Source organism: Ranitomeya imitator, chromosome 6, assembly GCF_032444005.1.
Source record: "Ranitomeya imitator isolate aRanImi1 chromosome 6, aRanImi1.pri, whole genome shotgun sequence".
Taxonomy (NCBI): domain Eukaryota; kingdom Metazoa; phylum Chordata; class Amphibia; order Anura; family Dendrobatidae; genus Ranitomeya; species Ranitomeya imitator.
Window position 1 is genome coordinate 4,053,938 of NC_091287.1, and position 16,345 is coordinate 4,070,282.

General features: G+C 45.1%; 3 protein-coding genes across 3 annotated transcripts in view; 1 reads left to right on the forward strand and 2 right to left on the reverse strand.

Annotated features, from left to right (window-relative positions):
* LOC138642333 (SCO-spondin-like) overlaps positions 1-16,345 on the reverse strand; it is a 410,056-nt gene that overhangs the window by 19,955 nt on the left and 373,756 nt on the right. The window contains exon 99 of the mRNA XM_069730432.1: positions 5,545-5,672. Coding sequence (XP_069586533.1) covers positions 5,545-5,672 — 128 coding nt within the window. The remainder of the gene's footprint in view (positions 1-5,544; positions 5,673-16,345) is intronic.
* Positions 10,353-11,885, forward strand: LOC138641588 (uncharacterized). Its single transcript, XM_069729082.1, has 3 exons — positions 10,353-10,659; positions 10,744-10,888; positions 10,969-11,885. Exons 1-3 carry the CDS (start codon positions 10,443-10,445, stop codon positions 11,735-11,737), a joined length of 1,131 nt encoding a protein of 376 aa, XP_069585183.1. The 5' UTR covers positions 10,353-10,442; the 3' UTR covers positions 11,738-11,885.
* Positions 12,351-14,799, reverse strand: LOC138641587 (uncharacterized). The gene is made up of 4 exons (XM_069729081.1): positions 14,685-14,799; positions 14,155-14,267; positions 13,887-14,033; positions 12,351-13,497 (listed from the first exon to the last, which is right to left on the reverse strand). The coding sequence occupies exons 1-4, from the start codon at positions 14,766-14,768 to the stop codon at positions 12,579-12,581; spliced, it is 1,263 nt and encodes a 420-aa protein (XP_069585182.1). The 5' UTR covers positions 14,769-14,799; the 3' UTR covers positions 12,351-12,578.

Here is a 16,345-nt window from a genome sequence, read left to right on the forward strand (position 1 = left end):
AATTAGCTCCAATCATTAGCGGACACCATGTCACGTTTGGAGAGCCCCTGTGTGCCTAAACATTGGAGATCCCCCACATATGACCCCATTTTGGAAACTAGACCCCCAAAGGAACTAATCTAGATGTGTGGTGAGGACTTTGAACTTCCAAGTGCTTCACAGAAGTTTATAACGCAGAGCCATGAAAATAAAATAAAAATTTTATTTTCTCTAAAATGATTTTTTAGCCTGCAATTTATTATTTTCCCAAGGGTAACAGGAGAAATTTGACCCCAAAAGTTGTTGTACAGTTTCTCCTGAGTACGCTGATACCCCATATGTGGGGGTAAACCACAGTTTGGGCACATGTCGGGGCTCGGAAGTCAAGTAGTGACATTTTGAAATGCAGACTTTGATGGAATGCTCTGCGGGCGTTACGTTGCGTTTGCAGAGCCCCTGATGTGGCTAAACAGTAGAAACCCCCCACAAGTGACCCCATTTTAGAAACTAGACCCCGAAAGGAACTTATCTAGATGTGAGGTGAGCACTTTGAACCCCCAAGTGCTTCACAGAAGTATATAACACAGAGCAGTGAAAATAATAAATACGTTTTCTTTCCTCAAAAATGATGTTTTAGCAAGCAATTTTTTATTTTCTCAAGGGTAACAGGAGAAATTGGACCCCAGTAATTGTTGCCCAGTTTGTCCTGAGTACGCTGATACCCCATATGTGGGGGTAAACCACTGTTTGGGCACATGTCGGGGCTCGGAAGTCAAGTAGTGACGTTTTGAAATGCAGACTTTGATGGAATGGTCTGCGGGCGTCACGTTGCGTTTGCAGAGCCCCTGGTGTGCCTAAACAGTAGAAACCCCCCACAAGTGACCCCATTTTGGAAACTAGACCCCCCAAGGAACTTATCTAGATATGTGGTGAGCACTTTGAACCCCCAAGTGCTTCACAGACGTTTACAACGCAGAGCCGTGAAAATAAAAAATCATTTTTCTTTCCTCAAAAATGATGTTTTAGCAAGCAATTTTTTATTTTCTCAAGGGTAACAGGAGAAATTGGACCCCAGTAATTGTTGCCCAGTTTGTCCTGAGTACACTGATACCCCATATGTGGGGGTAAACCACTGTTTGGGCACACGTCGGGGCTCGGAAGGGAAGGAGCACCATTTGACTTTTTGAATAAAAGATTGGCTGGAATCAATGGTGGCGCCATGTTGCGTTTGGAGACCCCCTGATGTGCCTAAACAGTGGAAACCCCTCAATTCTAACGCCAACACACCCCTAACCCTTATCCCAACTGTAGCCGTAACCCTAACCACAACCCTAACCGCAACACACCCCTAACCACAACCCTAACCCCAACACACTCCTAACCCTAACCACAACCCTAATTCCAACCCAACCCTAACCCTAAGGCTATGTACCCACGTTGCGGATTCGTGTGAGATTTTTCCGCACCATTTTTGAAAAATCCGCGGGTAAAAGGCACTGCGTTTTACCTGCGGATTTACTGCGGATTTCACCTGCGGATTCCTATTGAGGAATAGGTGTAAAACGCTGCGGAATCCGCACAAAGAATTGACATGCTGCGGAAAATACAACGCAGCGTTTCCGTGCGGTATTTTCCGCACCATGGGCACAGCGGATTTGGTTTTCCATAGGTTTACATGGTACTGTAAACCTGATGGAACACTGCTGCGGATCCGCAGCCAAATCCGCACCGTGTGCACATAGCCTAATTCTAAAGGTATGTGCACACGCTTCGGAAAACGCTGCGGATCCGCAGCAGTTTCCCATGAGTTTACAGTTCAATGTAAACCTATGGGAAACAAAAATCGCTGTACACATGCTGCGGAAAAACTGCACGGAAACGCAGCGGTTTACATTCCGCCGCATGTCACTTCTTTCTGCGGATTCCACAGCGGTTTTACAACTGCTCCAATAGAAAATCGCAGTTGTAAAACCGCAGTGAAATGCGCAGAAAAACCGCGGTAAATCTGCCATAAATCCGCAGCGGTTTAGCACTGCGGATTTATCAAATCCGCTGCGGAAAAATCCGCAGAGGACCAGAATACGTGTGCACATACCGAAACCCTAACCCTACCCCTAACCCTACCCCTACCCCTAACCCTACCCCTACCCCTAACCCTACCCCTAACCCTAACCCTACCCCTACCCCTAACCCTACCCCTAACCCTACCCCTAACCCTAGTTCTAACTCCAACCTTAGTGAAAAAAAAAAAAATTCTTTATTTTATTATTGTCCCTATCTATGGGGGACAAATGGGGGGGGTCATTTACTGTTTTTTTATTTTGACCACTGTGATAGATTATATCACAGTGATCAAAATTCACATTGGAACGAATCTGCCGGCCGGCAGATTCGGCGGGCGCACTGCGCATGCGCCCGCCATTTTGGAACATGGCGGCGCCCGGGGAAGAAGACGGACGGACCCCGCCAGGATCAGTAAGTATAAGGGGGGAGATCAGGGCACAGGGGGGGGGAGATCAGGGCACGGGGGGGCGTCGGAGCACGGGGGGGAGGGATCGGAGCATGGGGGAGAGTGATCGGTGTGCGGGCGGGTGGATCGGTGTGCAGGGGGGGTGGATCGGTGTGCAGGGGGGGTGGATCGGAGCACGGGGGGGGATCGGAGTGCGGGGGGGTTTGATTGGAGCACGGGGGGGTGTGATTGGAGCACGGGGGGAGCGGACAGGAGGACGGGGGAGCGGAGCACAGGACGGAGGGGAGCGGGCCACAGATCGGGGGGCTGGGGGGGCGATCGGTGGGGTGGGGTGGGGGCACATTAGTATTTCCAGCCATGGCCGATGATATTGCAGCATCGGCCATGGCTGGATTGTAATATTTCACCATTTTTTTAGGTGAAATATTACAAATCGCTCTGATTGGCAGTTTCACTTTCAACAGCCAATCAGAGCGATCGTAGCCACGAGGGGGTGAAGCCACCCCCCTGGGCTAAACTACCACTCCCCCTGTCCCTGCAGATCGGGTGAAATGGGAGTTAACCCTTTCACCCGATCTGCAGGGACGCGATCTTTCTGTGACACAGCATATGCGTCACAGGTCGGATTGGCACCGACTTTCATGACGCATACGCTGTGTCACAGGTCGGGAAGGGGTTAATAAGAAAAAATGAACTCTTTTGAATTTACCAAATGGCTGCAATGAAACAGAGTGAAAAATGTAAAGGGGTCTGAATACTTTCCGTACCCTCTGTACAGTGGCATGTAAAGGTTTGGGGCCCCTGACCAGAATTACTGTAATTGTGAACAGTTAACAGTTAAGCAAGTTGAAGATGAAATGATCTCTAAAAGGCCTAAAGTTACAGATGACATATTTCCTTTGTATTTTAACCCCCAAAAATATTGTCATTTTCTTGCATTTTAAAAATTACAAAAAGGAAAAGGGGCTGATGCAAAAGTTTGGGCCCCCTCGGAGCTTTGTGAGCTCAGACAACTTTGACGAAAGTTTTAGACCTTAAATATTTTATGGCTTGTTCACCATCATCGCTAGGAAAGGCCATGTGATGCAAATTTCCCAGCTTTATAAAAACTCAGTTTCCTCTAACCTTGTGCCAAAAATACAGCAGCCATGGGTTCTTCTAAGCAGCTACCGAGCACTCTGAAATTTAAAATGGTGGAGGCCCACAAAGCAGGAGGAGGCTATAAGAAGAGACTAAAGCGTTTTCACGTAGCCCTTTCCTCAGTTCGAAAATGTAATAAGACAGTTGCCATTACCAGGAACAGTAGAGGTCAAGAAAAGGTTTGGAAGACCAAGGAGCAGTTGTGGAGTTGTGGTACTGTAGTGTTGGAATCCCTGCACACTTCCCCCCACTCCCCAGACAGGGACGCCGGCTTACTCACCGCTGAGGTCCCTGTCCCATACTTCCTCCTCCTCCTGCTTCTTCCCGACACCATCCTGGGTGTTAGCTGGGACTACCTATGTGTTATCTGCCTATTTTGTGGTTCAATAAAGTATTGTCACACTGTTTTACCCTCACCCAGTGTTGTCTGTGTAGCATTACGCCCACGGAGAAAGGAGAGCGGGCATTTGGTGGGATGAGCCCTGGTCCATGCGGTGTCAGGCTAGTGGACTAGAGCACCCTCTGACCCGTGTCTCCACAATGGTCAATGGGCACCCTGGTCCCCTAGCTGAAACAGCATTGACCAGGGATCATCCCACCGAACACCCGCTCTCCTCCCTCCGTGGGCGTAATGCTACACAGACAACACTGGGTGAGGGTAAAACAGTGCAACAATACTTTATTGAACCACAAAATAGGCAGATAACACATAGATAGTCCCATTAAAATACCCAAGATGGTGCACAGTACAGAGTCTCATCCTTCCGCTGACCCGACAGAATAAGAGCAGCTGTTACTTCAGAGCTTCCAGGGCCGATTATTCCACCTGTGACATTCACAGAGAGAAGGTAACGACAAGCTTAGGGAGATGGCAGTCCATTCAGGTACAAGGCCAGTTGCCCGGAGGGTCATGACCTGGCTTCTCTGAACATCTCTATGGAGCCAGGCGACCGTAGGGTCCCATCCCTGGCTTTCACAAATGTATCCATGGTTCAGCGATGGTCAATGGAGCAGATCTGTATTCTTCCAGCCGGGGTCGTGGTCCCCTAAACTGGCATCCTGTAGAATGTCAAATCTGTGTCCCTCGTGATGGAGCCATGATGTCTTGGGCGCTGCCCGATAAAGAGTCTTTGGTCCTTTGGATGTATTGGCTGAAAATCTGTCTCTTGTTACAGAGGCATATAACCTCTTTTTATACTTAAAGGGAACCTGTCACCAGGTTTGGCCAATACGAGTTACGGCCACCGCATTTAAGGGCTTATCTACAGCATTGTATAATGCTGCAGATAAGCCCCCGATCTGACCTGCAAAAGAAGACAAATAACTTTTATTATACCCACCTGCTGGGCGGTCTGGTCCAATGGGTGTCGCAGGTACTGGTCCGGCGCCTCCCATCTTCTTGTGATGCCGCCCTCCTGCTTGCTTCACAGGCTCCCCGGCATCATGCTCATGCACAGGCATACTTATCTGCCCTGTTTACAATGGCCCTCACAGTCCCCTGATCTGAACATCATTGAAAATCTGTGGCAAGACCTCAAAATAGCAGAAGAAGCAAGACGCCCAGGAATCTCACAGAATGGGAGGAATTCTCCAAGGAAGAATGGATCAAAATCCCTCAAACAAGAATAGGAAGCCTCTTGTCCGGCTACAAAAAGCGATTACACGCTGTGATACTGGCAAAAGGGGGCGCTACTAGGCACTAACTATGCAGGGTGCATAAACTTTTGCCCATTTTCCTTTATGTAATTTTTTAAGATGATAAAGATGAAAATATATATTTTTGCCTAAAATACAAAGGAAATGTGTCCTCTGTAACTTTAGGCCTTTTAGATAATTTCAGCTTCAACTTGCTTTACTGTTCACAATAACAGTAATTTTTCCCAGGGGTGCACAGACTTTTACATGTCACTGTATATATCTATATACACCAGAGCCCCCATATCCTCGTCACCCACCTTTCCTGGGGGGCATGAGCAGCCGGGCTCACAGGCATCACTGATGCACAGGGTCTCGGGTCGGAGGTCGGCACAGGTGCGGGGGCAAGAACTGGCACAACTGCTGAAGATTTGATCGCCGGGGCAGCCTGGGGGGGATTATACACAAAGGGCGAATATATCATAACATACACTCACAGTTCTGTACAAAAGTCATAGGAAAGAAAACCAACATTAACCCTTCCTTGTCGGAAGCTCCTGACTCTGCAGCATTGACTCCACTGGAGATTTTATATCTACTGGCCTGTGGGAGAAAACCTTATATATGAAGGATAAATGCACACATACAGTATATATACTGCACTACATATACAAACTGCAACCTGGTGGAGGGGACATGATATATAGTATATACTACCATAGATGTCCATAAATTATATTAATAATGAGAAATGACACCAGCAAAAGTACTGAATGCATAAAGAGAGAGAGGAGCAAAAATTCACAGATAGTCCTGACACCGGCTGAGATCGATCAGTAATTACAAAGTAATCCTGCCACTTAGTGACATATAATATCAGCAGGTCCAACTGATGACCGATAAAAAGGAGTCTAGTTACCAAGGTACAACACGTGAAAAATTGCATCATGGGTAACATCAGTGAGCAATCTCAAGACATTCACAACCTTATTGAGGTAAAACATTCTGATGGCATTGGTTACATAAGAATTTCTAAACTACCGAAGTTTCCAATGAGTGCTGTCGGGGCCATAATCCATAAATGGAAAGAACATAATTTCACCATGGAGTCGAGTGCATATGAAACAGGGATTTAGTGGGCAAAACAATGGGCCGTCTCATCATTTGCAGGTTTTTTAAAGTCAGTTTTCAGATTTTTAGCTTGTGGTATTTGTTGCCAATTTATATACTAAATTCTTCAAAATGTCTGCGGTTTATGATTTTTGCTCTTAATTTTTATCTGACTTTTTTCTTTGACTTTTTTTGTGCAAAAACTCACATGGTCAGCCAAACTCTCAAGAAGCTAGGCAGCTGCATCATATCCTGCAGAGCAAGAACGTAATCCTGTCCTAACTGGCTCTGCTACAACAGATACTGTCACTGGCTCCTCTAAACCAGAGGTCCCCAACTCCAGTCCTCAAGGCCCACCAACATGTCATGTTTTCAGGATTTCCTTAGTCTTGCCCAGGTAATAATTGCATCACCTGTGCAATGCAAAGGAAATCCTGAAAACATGACCTGTTGGTGGGCCTTGAGGACTGGAGTTGGGGACCCCTGCTCTAAACTACCTGGACGAGGCAGAAGAAAGAAGAAGAAGCCGTCACCGGCCGCACTACGACAACCTGGAAGAAGGAGGAAACTGTAACTGACTACACCGCAATGATATGAAAAATAAATTTGGCACTCCAATTTTGAATACAGAAAAAAAGAAAATGCTTTATTGATACAGGTACATTGATATCGTCGCCATATCCCCTGCACGGCAGCGCATTGCCTCAGCGCCTAGTGAGACTGGTTCCAGGAACATTCCAATGTTCAACTGAAAATGACCTGTATGTATCAAGATTAGAAGACAATTTCTGATGAAGGCCTGATTGTTGGCCGAAACGTCAAAACGTTTGCCATACAGTGGATGTACCTATATCCATAAAGGATTTTCGTTTTTCTGCATTCAAAATTGGAGTGCCACATTTATTTTTCATATCATTGCGGTGTAGTATCCTATTCGTGCACCCATCAATAGAGGAGTGCTGCGCAGCCCTTTTTGACACGTATAACTGACTACAGCTGTGACCGTCTGCCACCAGATTCTTGAAGAGGCAGGTGCTCAAAACCCTCCGGTGACTGCAGAAAAGTGGCAGCAACATAGAGTCAGGCTATGTTCACACGTTTAGAGAAAGGAAATGTGGATCCAGCTCCAGGAATAAAATGTAAAAAACTTTATTAGTTCACATTAAAATGCTGCTGAGACATGACCGGCATAGTGGGTAAAGGAGAGCAACCAGCACCCGACTGGACGCGTTTCGAGCAACAAATGTGCCCTAAGGCTATGTGCACACGTTCAGGTTTTTTTGCGTTTTTTTCGCGTTTTTAACGCAATAAAATCGCGATAAAAACGTGAAAAAAACGCTAACATAAGGCTCCCAATCTTTTGTATTGAATCCGCAAAAATTGTGCCAATGTAGCGTTTTTTTCCGCAAAAAAAACGAATTGCGGAAAAAGAAGCAACATGTTCATTATTTTTGCGGAATCGCTGATTTCCCGCATGCATTGACTTGTATTGAAACGCTAGAAATCCGCAATCATATTAAAATTTGCGGATTTCTAGCGTTTATTTCCTGAAAAACTACAGGAAGTGACATGCCATCTATCCCATCATGCCATTTCATGCCCATCCCATAATCCAGGAAGAGGAAACTCACCATTCCCGTCTTCCTGTATTATGGCTGCCGACATGGAGGGGTATGATCGGATGAGGCTGGATGTGGTGCAGATGATAAGTGTGGTAAGTGTGTGTGTATATGTGTATATATGTGTGTGTATGTGTATCTATGTGTGTGCGTGTGTTCGGACAGCGGCCGATGAGACTAGTCTCATCGGCCGATGTCTGTTCCCTCCAAGTCGTTGCAGCAGGCTCAGCTCGATGGGAGCAGTATTTCCCATCCAACTGTCCCTGCTGCAATGTACTATTTCCCCCATGAAATGTCCCCTATGGTCATTGGTGAACAGTGGTTACGGGCCCATTCCCCTAATAAACTTAGTTATATACCCCTATTCTCCCCTAAACTTAATTGTCATTGGTGGCCAGTGTATGATCATTGGTGGCCAGTGTATAATTATTTACATTGGTGGCCAGTGTATTATCATTGGTGGCCAGTGTTTAATAATTATCATTGGTGGCCAGTGGAACGGATATGTAAATTATTATTTATTTTCATTGGTGGACAGTGGAATAAATAATAATAAAAAGTACAATTTCATTGGTGGCCAGTGGTTACCTTATAATTACCTGTCCCCGGCGATCGCCACCTAAAATAAAAAAAAAAAAAAAACCATACTCACCTAAACGCCCAATTCCACGATTCCCTTGTCAGAAAAAATTAAAATAACAAACCACAACGTATACCTACCCTCCGCAGCATCCAATTAAACGATTGTCCCACGATGATCTGGAGTTTAGAGCAGCCACATAACATGCGGCTGCTCTAAACCGCGGCCGCCGATACAATGAACGGGATCGTAAAGCGATCCCGTTCACTGTATACCGAGTTCTCCCGAACGCAGCTCGCGCTGTTCGGGGGAACTCGTTCGGCAGTCACTGCAGCTGCGCGGACTCCCCGGCTGACCGGAGGTGAACGCTGGAGCGTGGGAAAATTTTCCCATGCTATCAGTTCATCTCCGTTCAGCCGGTGAGGCTGCGCAGAGATGATATATGTCATCTGCAGTAATGTTTACAATGGGACAGGTGCAATTGCACCTGTTCCATTGTAAACCATTTTTTTTTAACCCTTCCAATACCAAAAATAATAAAATATGGTCAAAAACTCGGTGTCTTTATTTCATTAAAACACTACGTGGCTGGGCAATATACTACGTGGCTGGGCAATATACTACGTGAATGGGTAATATACTACGTGGATGGGCAATATAGTATGTGAATGGGTAATATATTATGTGGATGGGCAATATCCTACGTCAATGGGTAATATACTACGTGGATGGGCAATATAGTATGTGAATGGGTAATATATTATGTGGATGGGCAATATAGTACGTCAATGGGTAATATACTATGTGGATGGGCAATATACTACGTGGCGGGGCAATATACTACGTGAATGGGTAATATACTACGTGGATGGTCAATATACTATGTGGCTGGGCAATATACAAAATGGATGGGCAATATACTATATTTTGTATATTGCCCATCCACGTAGTATATTGGCCATCCACGTAGTATATTGCCCATCCACGGAGTATATTGCCCATTCACGTAGTATATTGGCCATCCACATAGTATATTCCACGTAGTATATTGCCCATCCACATAGTATATTGCCCATTCACGTAGTATATTGGCCATCCACATAGTATATTCCACGTAGTATATTGCCCATCCACGTAGTATATTGCCCATTCACGTAGTATATTACCCATTCACGTAGTATATTGGCCATTCACGTAGTACATTGCCCATCCACGTAGTATATTGCCCATTCACGTAGTATATTGGCCATCCACGTAGTATATTCCACGTAGTATATTGCCCATCCACATAGTATATTGCCCATTCACGTAGTATATTGCCCATTCACGTAGTATATTGGCCATCCACGTAGTATATTCCACGTAGTATATTGCCCATCCACGTACTATATTGCCCATTCACGTAGTATATTGGCCATCCACGTAGTATATTCCACGTAGTATATTGCCCATCCACGTACTATATTGCCCATTCACGTAGTATATTGGCCATCCACGTAGTATATTCCACGTAGTATATTGCCCATCCACATAGTATATTGCCCATTCACGTAGTATATTGCCCATTCACGTAGTATATTGGCCATCCACGTAGTACATTGCCCATCCACGTAGTATATTGCCCATTCACGTAGTATATTGGCCATCCACGTAGTATATTCCACGTAGTATATTGCCCATCCACATAGTATATTGCCCATCCACATAGTATATTGCCCATTCACGTAGTATATTGGCCATCAACGTAGGGCAATATACTACGTGGAATATACTACGTGGATGGGTAATATATAGTACGTGGATGGGCAATATACTTCATGGCTGGCCAATATACTAAGTGCCTGTGCAATATACTACGTGGCTGGTCACTATGTTATGTTGCTGCGATGTATGCTACTATATCTAAAATATGCAAATTTACATAACCGTGTATTTATTGTTGGCCACAATTAATTTCAATTTTTTTTACTTGTTGTCCTTTTTTATGAAGATTGAACAACACCCTGAGGTCTGGGACCGGTCAAGTGAAAAATACAAGGGGGCAAAACGTGATGCCTGGCCCAAAATAGTAACCGCTCTCTTTCCAGAGTGGCCGAATCTCCCAACACAGCAGCAAACACAGATTTGTAAGTATAAATTTATTTCCTTTTTTTAAAAAAAGGAAGAAGAATGGATTTGTAATGTTTTATTTAAAAATTTTAAATTTGCAGTGGGCGATGTGAAGACGAGATGGCGGTCTGTCACAGACAGATATCTTAAATCACTCAAGACTCCGAGTGGCAGCTCGCCGCCAAGGAAGAGGGTGCCCTATGGAGACCAGCTGAAGTTCATATTGGGAAGCCGGAGTTTGAGGAGGTAGATAATATAAATAAATAGTGTTGCTTCACGTAATGATTTGTATTTTTGTAACCTTTGTTTTATTTTTGGGTCTGCAGAACCGAAAGCAACATCTCTGCCCAAACACCTCCGGACCTTACCGATGGTGACACCACGGTGGACAGTATTGGAGAGGAAGTAGAAGACTGCATAATGAACAGCCAAGAATCTCCGGGGAACATGTCTTTGTCCGGAAGGTCACACGAAATAAGTGATTCCCTTGGAGAACAGGACGTTGCAGCAAATACCACTACTTCTACTTCCTCTGACGCTGGTGCAAACTCTGGTGGCGGTGTGTCGAGGCACATGGGGAGGGGGGCTGCTTCTGTCCGTCCCGTGGCAGTGAAAAGACCGGTGCAAAAGAAGACCAAACAAGGTCAAATTATAGAACAATTAACGAGTAAAACGCTCAATCTTCTTGATAATTCTTCTAAGCAAGATGAGCATGACAAATTTGGGTCATTTTTGGCAGACCGTGTTAGAACACTGCCACGGGACAAGCAGCAAATGTTCGTTACAGCTGTCAATTGTCTGTTAATGGCAATTGATGACACACCAACCCTACCCCCTGCTCCACAAGTAATGACGGGTATTTTCAACATTTTCAGCAACCCCATTATGCCTCCACCACCACCACCACCAGCTGCTGCATCGCAGCGTTACGGACAGGCGGCAACATACAGGGCCAATCAAGTAGATGCGTACAGTGGCCATACACCTTTACCTAGTTCAACTGGCCATCGTTCCAGTATGCCCAATAGCAGTGTCTACTCCCAACCTGACTTATTTAATGATATGGGCTACCAACCGGAATACCATCAATTTTGAGTTTCGATATCTCATCCTATTTCAGTAGAGACGGAAGTGTACTGAATGTTAAACCGTTGTGTTCATGACCAAATCTTACAAAAGTTCTTTAAGGGAACCTGTCACCACGAAAATCGCGGGTGAGGTAAGCCCACCGTCATCAGGGGCTTATCTACAGCATTCTGTAATGCTGTAGATAAGCCCCCGATGTTATCAGAAAAAGGAGAAAAAGACGTTATGTTATACTCAACCACAGGCGCTTTCGCTGCTGGTCAGGTCAGGCCGCAGCGGACCGGAGACGCCAATCTGACCTGACCAGCAGCGAGAGCGCCTGTGGTTGAGTATAACATAACGTCTTTTTCTCCTTTTTCTGATAACATCGGGGGCTTATCTACAGCATTACAGAAGTGGGCTTACCTCACCCGTGATTTTTGGGGTGACAGGTTCCCTTTAAGTTTTGTTATAAAATGTAAGTTCATATACATTAAAAAAAGTTTCTTAATGTAATTAATTTTTCTTTAACTTTATTAAAAAAAATTATTTTAACTACTCAGATTTCTTATTATCATAAAAATAAGAAGCTCGGAAATGGGATCTGATTAAGCAACGGTAAACAATAACAACATGGAAACGATTATTGTTTAAATAATATTTTTTATTTATTAGCAATGTTTACAATTAGATTAATTAAAAAGGGGCCTTGGTAGATAGGGATTTGGCGACGGTTGATAGGGATTATGCCTCACATTTTCACAGGTGTTAGCATCTGTGCCGTACAGACTGGTTCATTAGTGGATAGGGTTCCGCCGTCATATGTTCTGTGCTGTTATATCTCACGTCCAGTCTTGGGCCTTGATTCTGTTTAGGCATCAGATCTTCTCTGCAGTTCTGGCAGCTCAACACCGGCACAAGAGTATTGCCAGTGCACGGCACCTTCAGGACTCATGAAGTAGTCTGCAAAGGTTTCTCTCACACGCACACCCGTGTTACATTGCCTTCCTTGACCAAAGTTGTCCACTGCATCTAATTCTGACACCTGTAATTCCTCAACTACCTCAGTGCTGTATTCACGAGCATAGTTGTGGAGCACACAGCATGCCTTTATCACAGTGTCCACGGTCTCCGGATCTAACTGGATGGCAGTGTGAAAGATCCTCCACCGACTACACATGATCCCGAAGGTACATTCCACATATCTTCGTGCACGGCTCAGCCTATAATTAAAAATCCTCCGCCGGTCATCCAGTGCTCTTCGTGGGTATGGGCGCAGCAGATGGGGCTTCAAGGGAAATGCCTCATCCGATACCATCACAAAGGGTACTGGATGTGTGGAACCTGGCAAAGGTCTAGGGGCTGGGAGCGTGCCGCCATCTCGAAGAATTTGAAGTCCAATCTGTGATGATTGCAACACCCGAGAATCCCCAGTACTACCATAGGCACCAACGTCGATGGCAACAAACTTGTAATGTGCGTCAGCCACCGCCATCAAGACCACTGAAAAATACTTCTTATAATTAAAGAAGCGTGATCCTGATCTTGGTGGCTTTAGCACTCTCACATGTTTACCATCAACAGCACCTACGCAGTTGGGGAAATTGGCCACAGTTTGAAAGCCTGCTGCAACCTGCAGCCAAGTCTCCTCGGTTGGGCAAGGCATCACGATGGGCCGCAACTTCTGCCAGATGACGGTACATGTGCACCGTACAATTTGCGAGATGGTCGATTTGCCAACCCTAAATTGGAGGTGCAGGGATGTATAGCTCTCTCCTGTGGCTAAAAACCTGAAGAAAGAAAAAAAAAAATTTAGAAAACCTACCAACACAAATTGTGTTGCAAGATAAAACATCCACATCATGGCCACTAGCGTTATGGGGACACAGGCAGCATTGCAGCAGCATTATGAGGGAAACAGGGTGCACTCGCAGCATTGGGGCAGCATTATGAGGTAAACGGTACACTCGCAGCATTGGGGCAGCATTATGAGGTAAACGGTACACTCGCAGCATTGGGGCAGCATTATGAGGGAAACGGTGCACTCGCAGCATAGCGGCAGCATTATGAGGGAAACTGGCAGCATTATGGGGGCACTCGCAGCATAGCGGCAGCATTACGGATTAAACAGGCAGCATTTGTGGCAGCATTTAGGGGTGCACTAGCAGCAAGGCCTTACCGCAAGGTGATGAGCAGCCTTTCTTCTGCAGAGATCGCTCTTCGCATGACCGTATCTTCGTAAGTGAGGTGTGGACCAAGAAGAATTAGAAGACGATCAAATGCCTCAATGGAAAGACGGCAAAACTGAGAAAATTTATCTGGAAAGCTGAAAATAAAAAGGAACATAAAACTTTAATTTTAAACACACACATAATGTATGTTGTATATATCAAAAAAAGGTACAAAGAAACACAGCTGTCAACATACAATTTCTCACTATATCTTACCTCCTTAAATCACGATAAAGAACATGGAAGTGTCCCTTTTCCTCCCGTTCATGAATGATGGGATGAACCCACATCCTTTTTTGCCGTCTATCCCTTCTTCTCCGCGATTGCTCCTATGGGAGAATATAGTATGTGTTATTACATGGAACTGTACAACACATGTTATACAGCTGGCAAGGCTGGGTTCACATTGCGTTCCCCCAGTCCGTTTTGACGGACTTCGTAACACCGCTGCATAATGCGGTGAAACGTAGTCCGCTAGCGCCACAATTGACTCCTATGTCTGACATCACTAGCCATGTGCCGTCATTTGAGTGACGGTCGGACCTCTAGACTCTGACTGCAGCGTTTCCGGGTCTGTCACTGCTAGCGCAGATGTAGCTAGCAGATGCTCCATCTGCGTTAGTGATGTGCCAAAGTCAGCACTTGCGTTGCAGCAGACCGTGAACGTATGTGTTGAACGGGCTGCTGTACACATTGTGAACCCAGCCTAATACGGAAAGTGTTCACATCTAATGACATTTTCTTACCAGCTCGCTGTAGTGGTGCAGCAAAAGTAGTGCCGTATGCAACAGTAGGCAGTTCTGTTCTGGAGTTAGACGATGGTGCGGCATCTTGAATTCAACAAGGAAGCTAAATGGTGAAGAGGGGTTGGACCAGGAAATGAGCTCATGTTTTTTTTTTTTTTTTCAACCAACTTTACTGCTGTAAAAAACGCATAAAAAACGCACAAAAAACGCATGTAAAAAAACGCATAAAAAACGCATAAAAAACGCATAAAAAACGCACAAAAAACGCATGCGGTTTTCCTGGGAGTGGTGCCAATTTCTCCTCAGGAAAATCTCAGGAAAATTCTGCACAAAAAACCTGACGTGTGCACATACCCTTAGTCCTCAGTATATGTTCACACGTTGCGGATTTTGCTGCGGATCCGCAGCGGATTGGTCGCTGCAGATTCACAGCAGTTTTCCATGTGTTTACAGTACAATGTGAACCTATGGAAAACAAAATCCGCAGAGCACATGGTGTGGAAAAAACTGGGCGGAAACGTAGCGTTGTTTATTCTGCAGCATGTCAATTCTTTGTGCGGATTCTGCAGCGGTTTACACATGCTCCATAATAGGAATCCGCAGGTGTAAAACCGAAGGTGGAATCCGAACAAAAAACGCAGTAAATCCGCAGTAATTTACCAAAATCAGTCCGGAAAAATCTGCAGAGTAATCCACAGCGTGTGCACATAGCCTTATAGAATCATAGAATGTTGGAGCTGGAACTGACCTCCAGGGTCCTCGTGTCCAACCCCCGGCTCAAAGCAGGATTCACTAAACCATCTCAGACAGATATCCGTCCAGTCTCTGTGTGAAGACTTCCATTGAAGGAGAACTCACCACCTCTCGTAGCCGCCTGTTCCACTCATTGATCACCCTCAATGTCAAAAAGTTTTTTCTAATATCTAATCTGTATCTTCTTTCAGTTTCATTCCATTGCTTCTCTTGTTTCCTTGTGCAAATGAGAATAATGATGATCCCTCTACACTGTGACAGCCCTTCAGATATTTGTACACAGCTATTAAGTCTCCTCTTCTTTTTTGCAGCTAAACATTCCCAAATCCTGTAACCGTTCCTCATAGGACATACTTTGCAGTCCGCTCACCATCCTGGTCGCTCGTCTCTGAACTTGCTCCAGTTTTTCAATGTCTTTTATATAATGTGGAGCCCAGTACTGAACCCTGTATTCCAAATGAGGTCTGACCAAGGAGGAGTAGAGGAGGATAATTACTGCACGTGATCTAGGCTCTATGCTTCTCTTAATACATCCTAGAACTGTGTTTGCTTTTTTTTTTACTGCTCCAGCACACCGTTGACTCATGTGCAGTCTGTGATCTATTAGTTTTCCGCAAGTCTTTTTTACACATGCTGTTGCTTAGTTCTATTCCTCCCATTCTGTAGACATCATTTTTGTTTTTCCAGCCCAGATGTAGAATCTTGAATTTCTCCCTATTAAATACCATTCTATTAGTCACTGCCCACTGTTCAAGCTTATGTACATCCTTCTGAATCCTTTCTCGATCTTCTCTAGTGTTAGCTTTCCCTCCTATCTTTGCATCATCTGCAAATTTGATTAGTTTACCTTCAGTTCCCTTATCTAGATCTTTTATAAAAATGTTGAACAACACTGGGGCCGGGACAGA

Coding starts and splice junctions, on each gene's coding strand:
- LOC138641588 (XM_069729082.1), top strand. CDS start 10,443: ATGCAAATTTACATAACCGTGTATTTATTGTTGGCCACAATTAATTTC. Junction 10,660..10,743: donor ACAGCAGCAAACACAGATTT/GTAAGTATAAAT, acceptor TTAAATTTGCAG/TGGGCGATGTGAAGACGAGA. Junction 10,889..10,968: donor GGAAGCCGGAGTTTGAGGAG/GTAGATAATATA, acceptor TTGGGTCTGCAG/AACCGAAAGCAACATCTCTG.
- LOC138641587 (XM_069729081.1), bottom strand. CDS start 14,768: ATGCCGCACCATCGTCTAACTCCAGAACAGAACTGCCTACTGTTGCAT. Junction 14,034..14,154: donor CTTTATCGTGATTTAAGGAG/GTAAGATATAGT, acceptor TTTTATTTTCAG/CTTTCCAGATAAATTTTCTC. Junction 13,498..13,886: donor AGGCTGCTCATCACCTTGCG/GTAAGGCCTTGC, acceptor TTCTTTCTTCAG/GTTTTTAGCCACAGGAGAGA.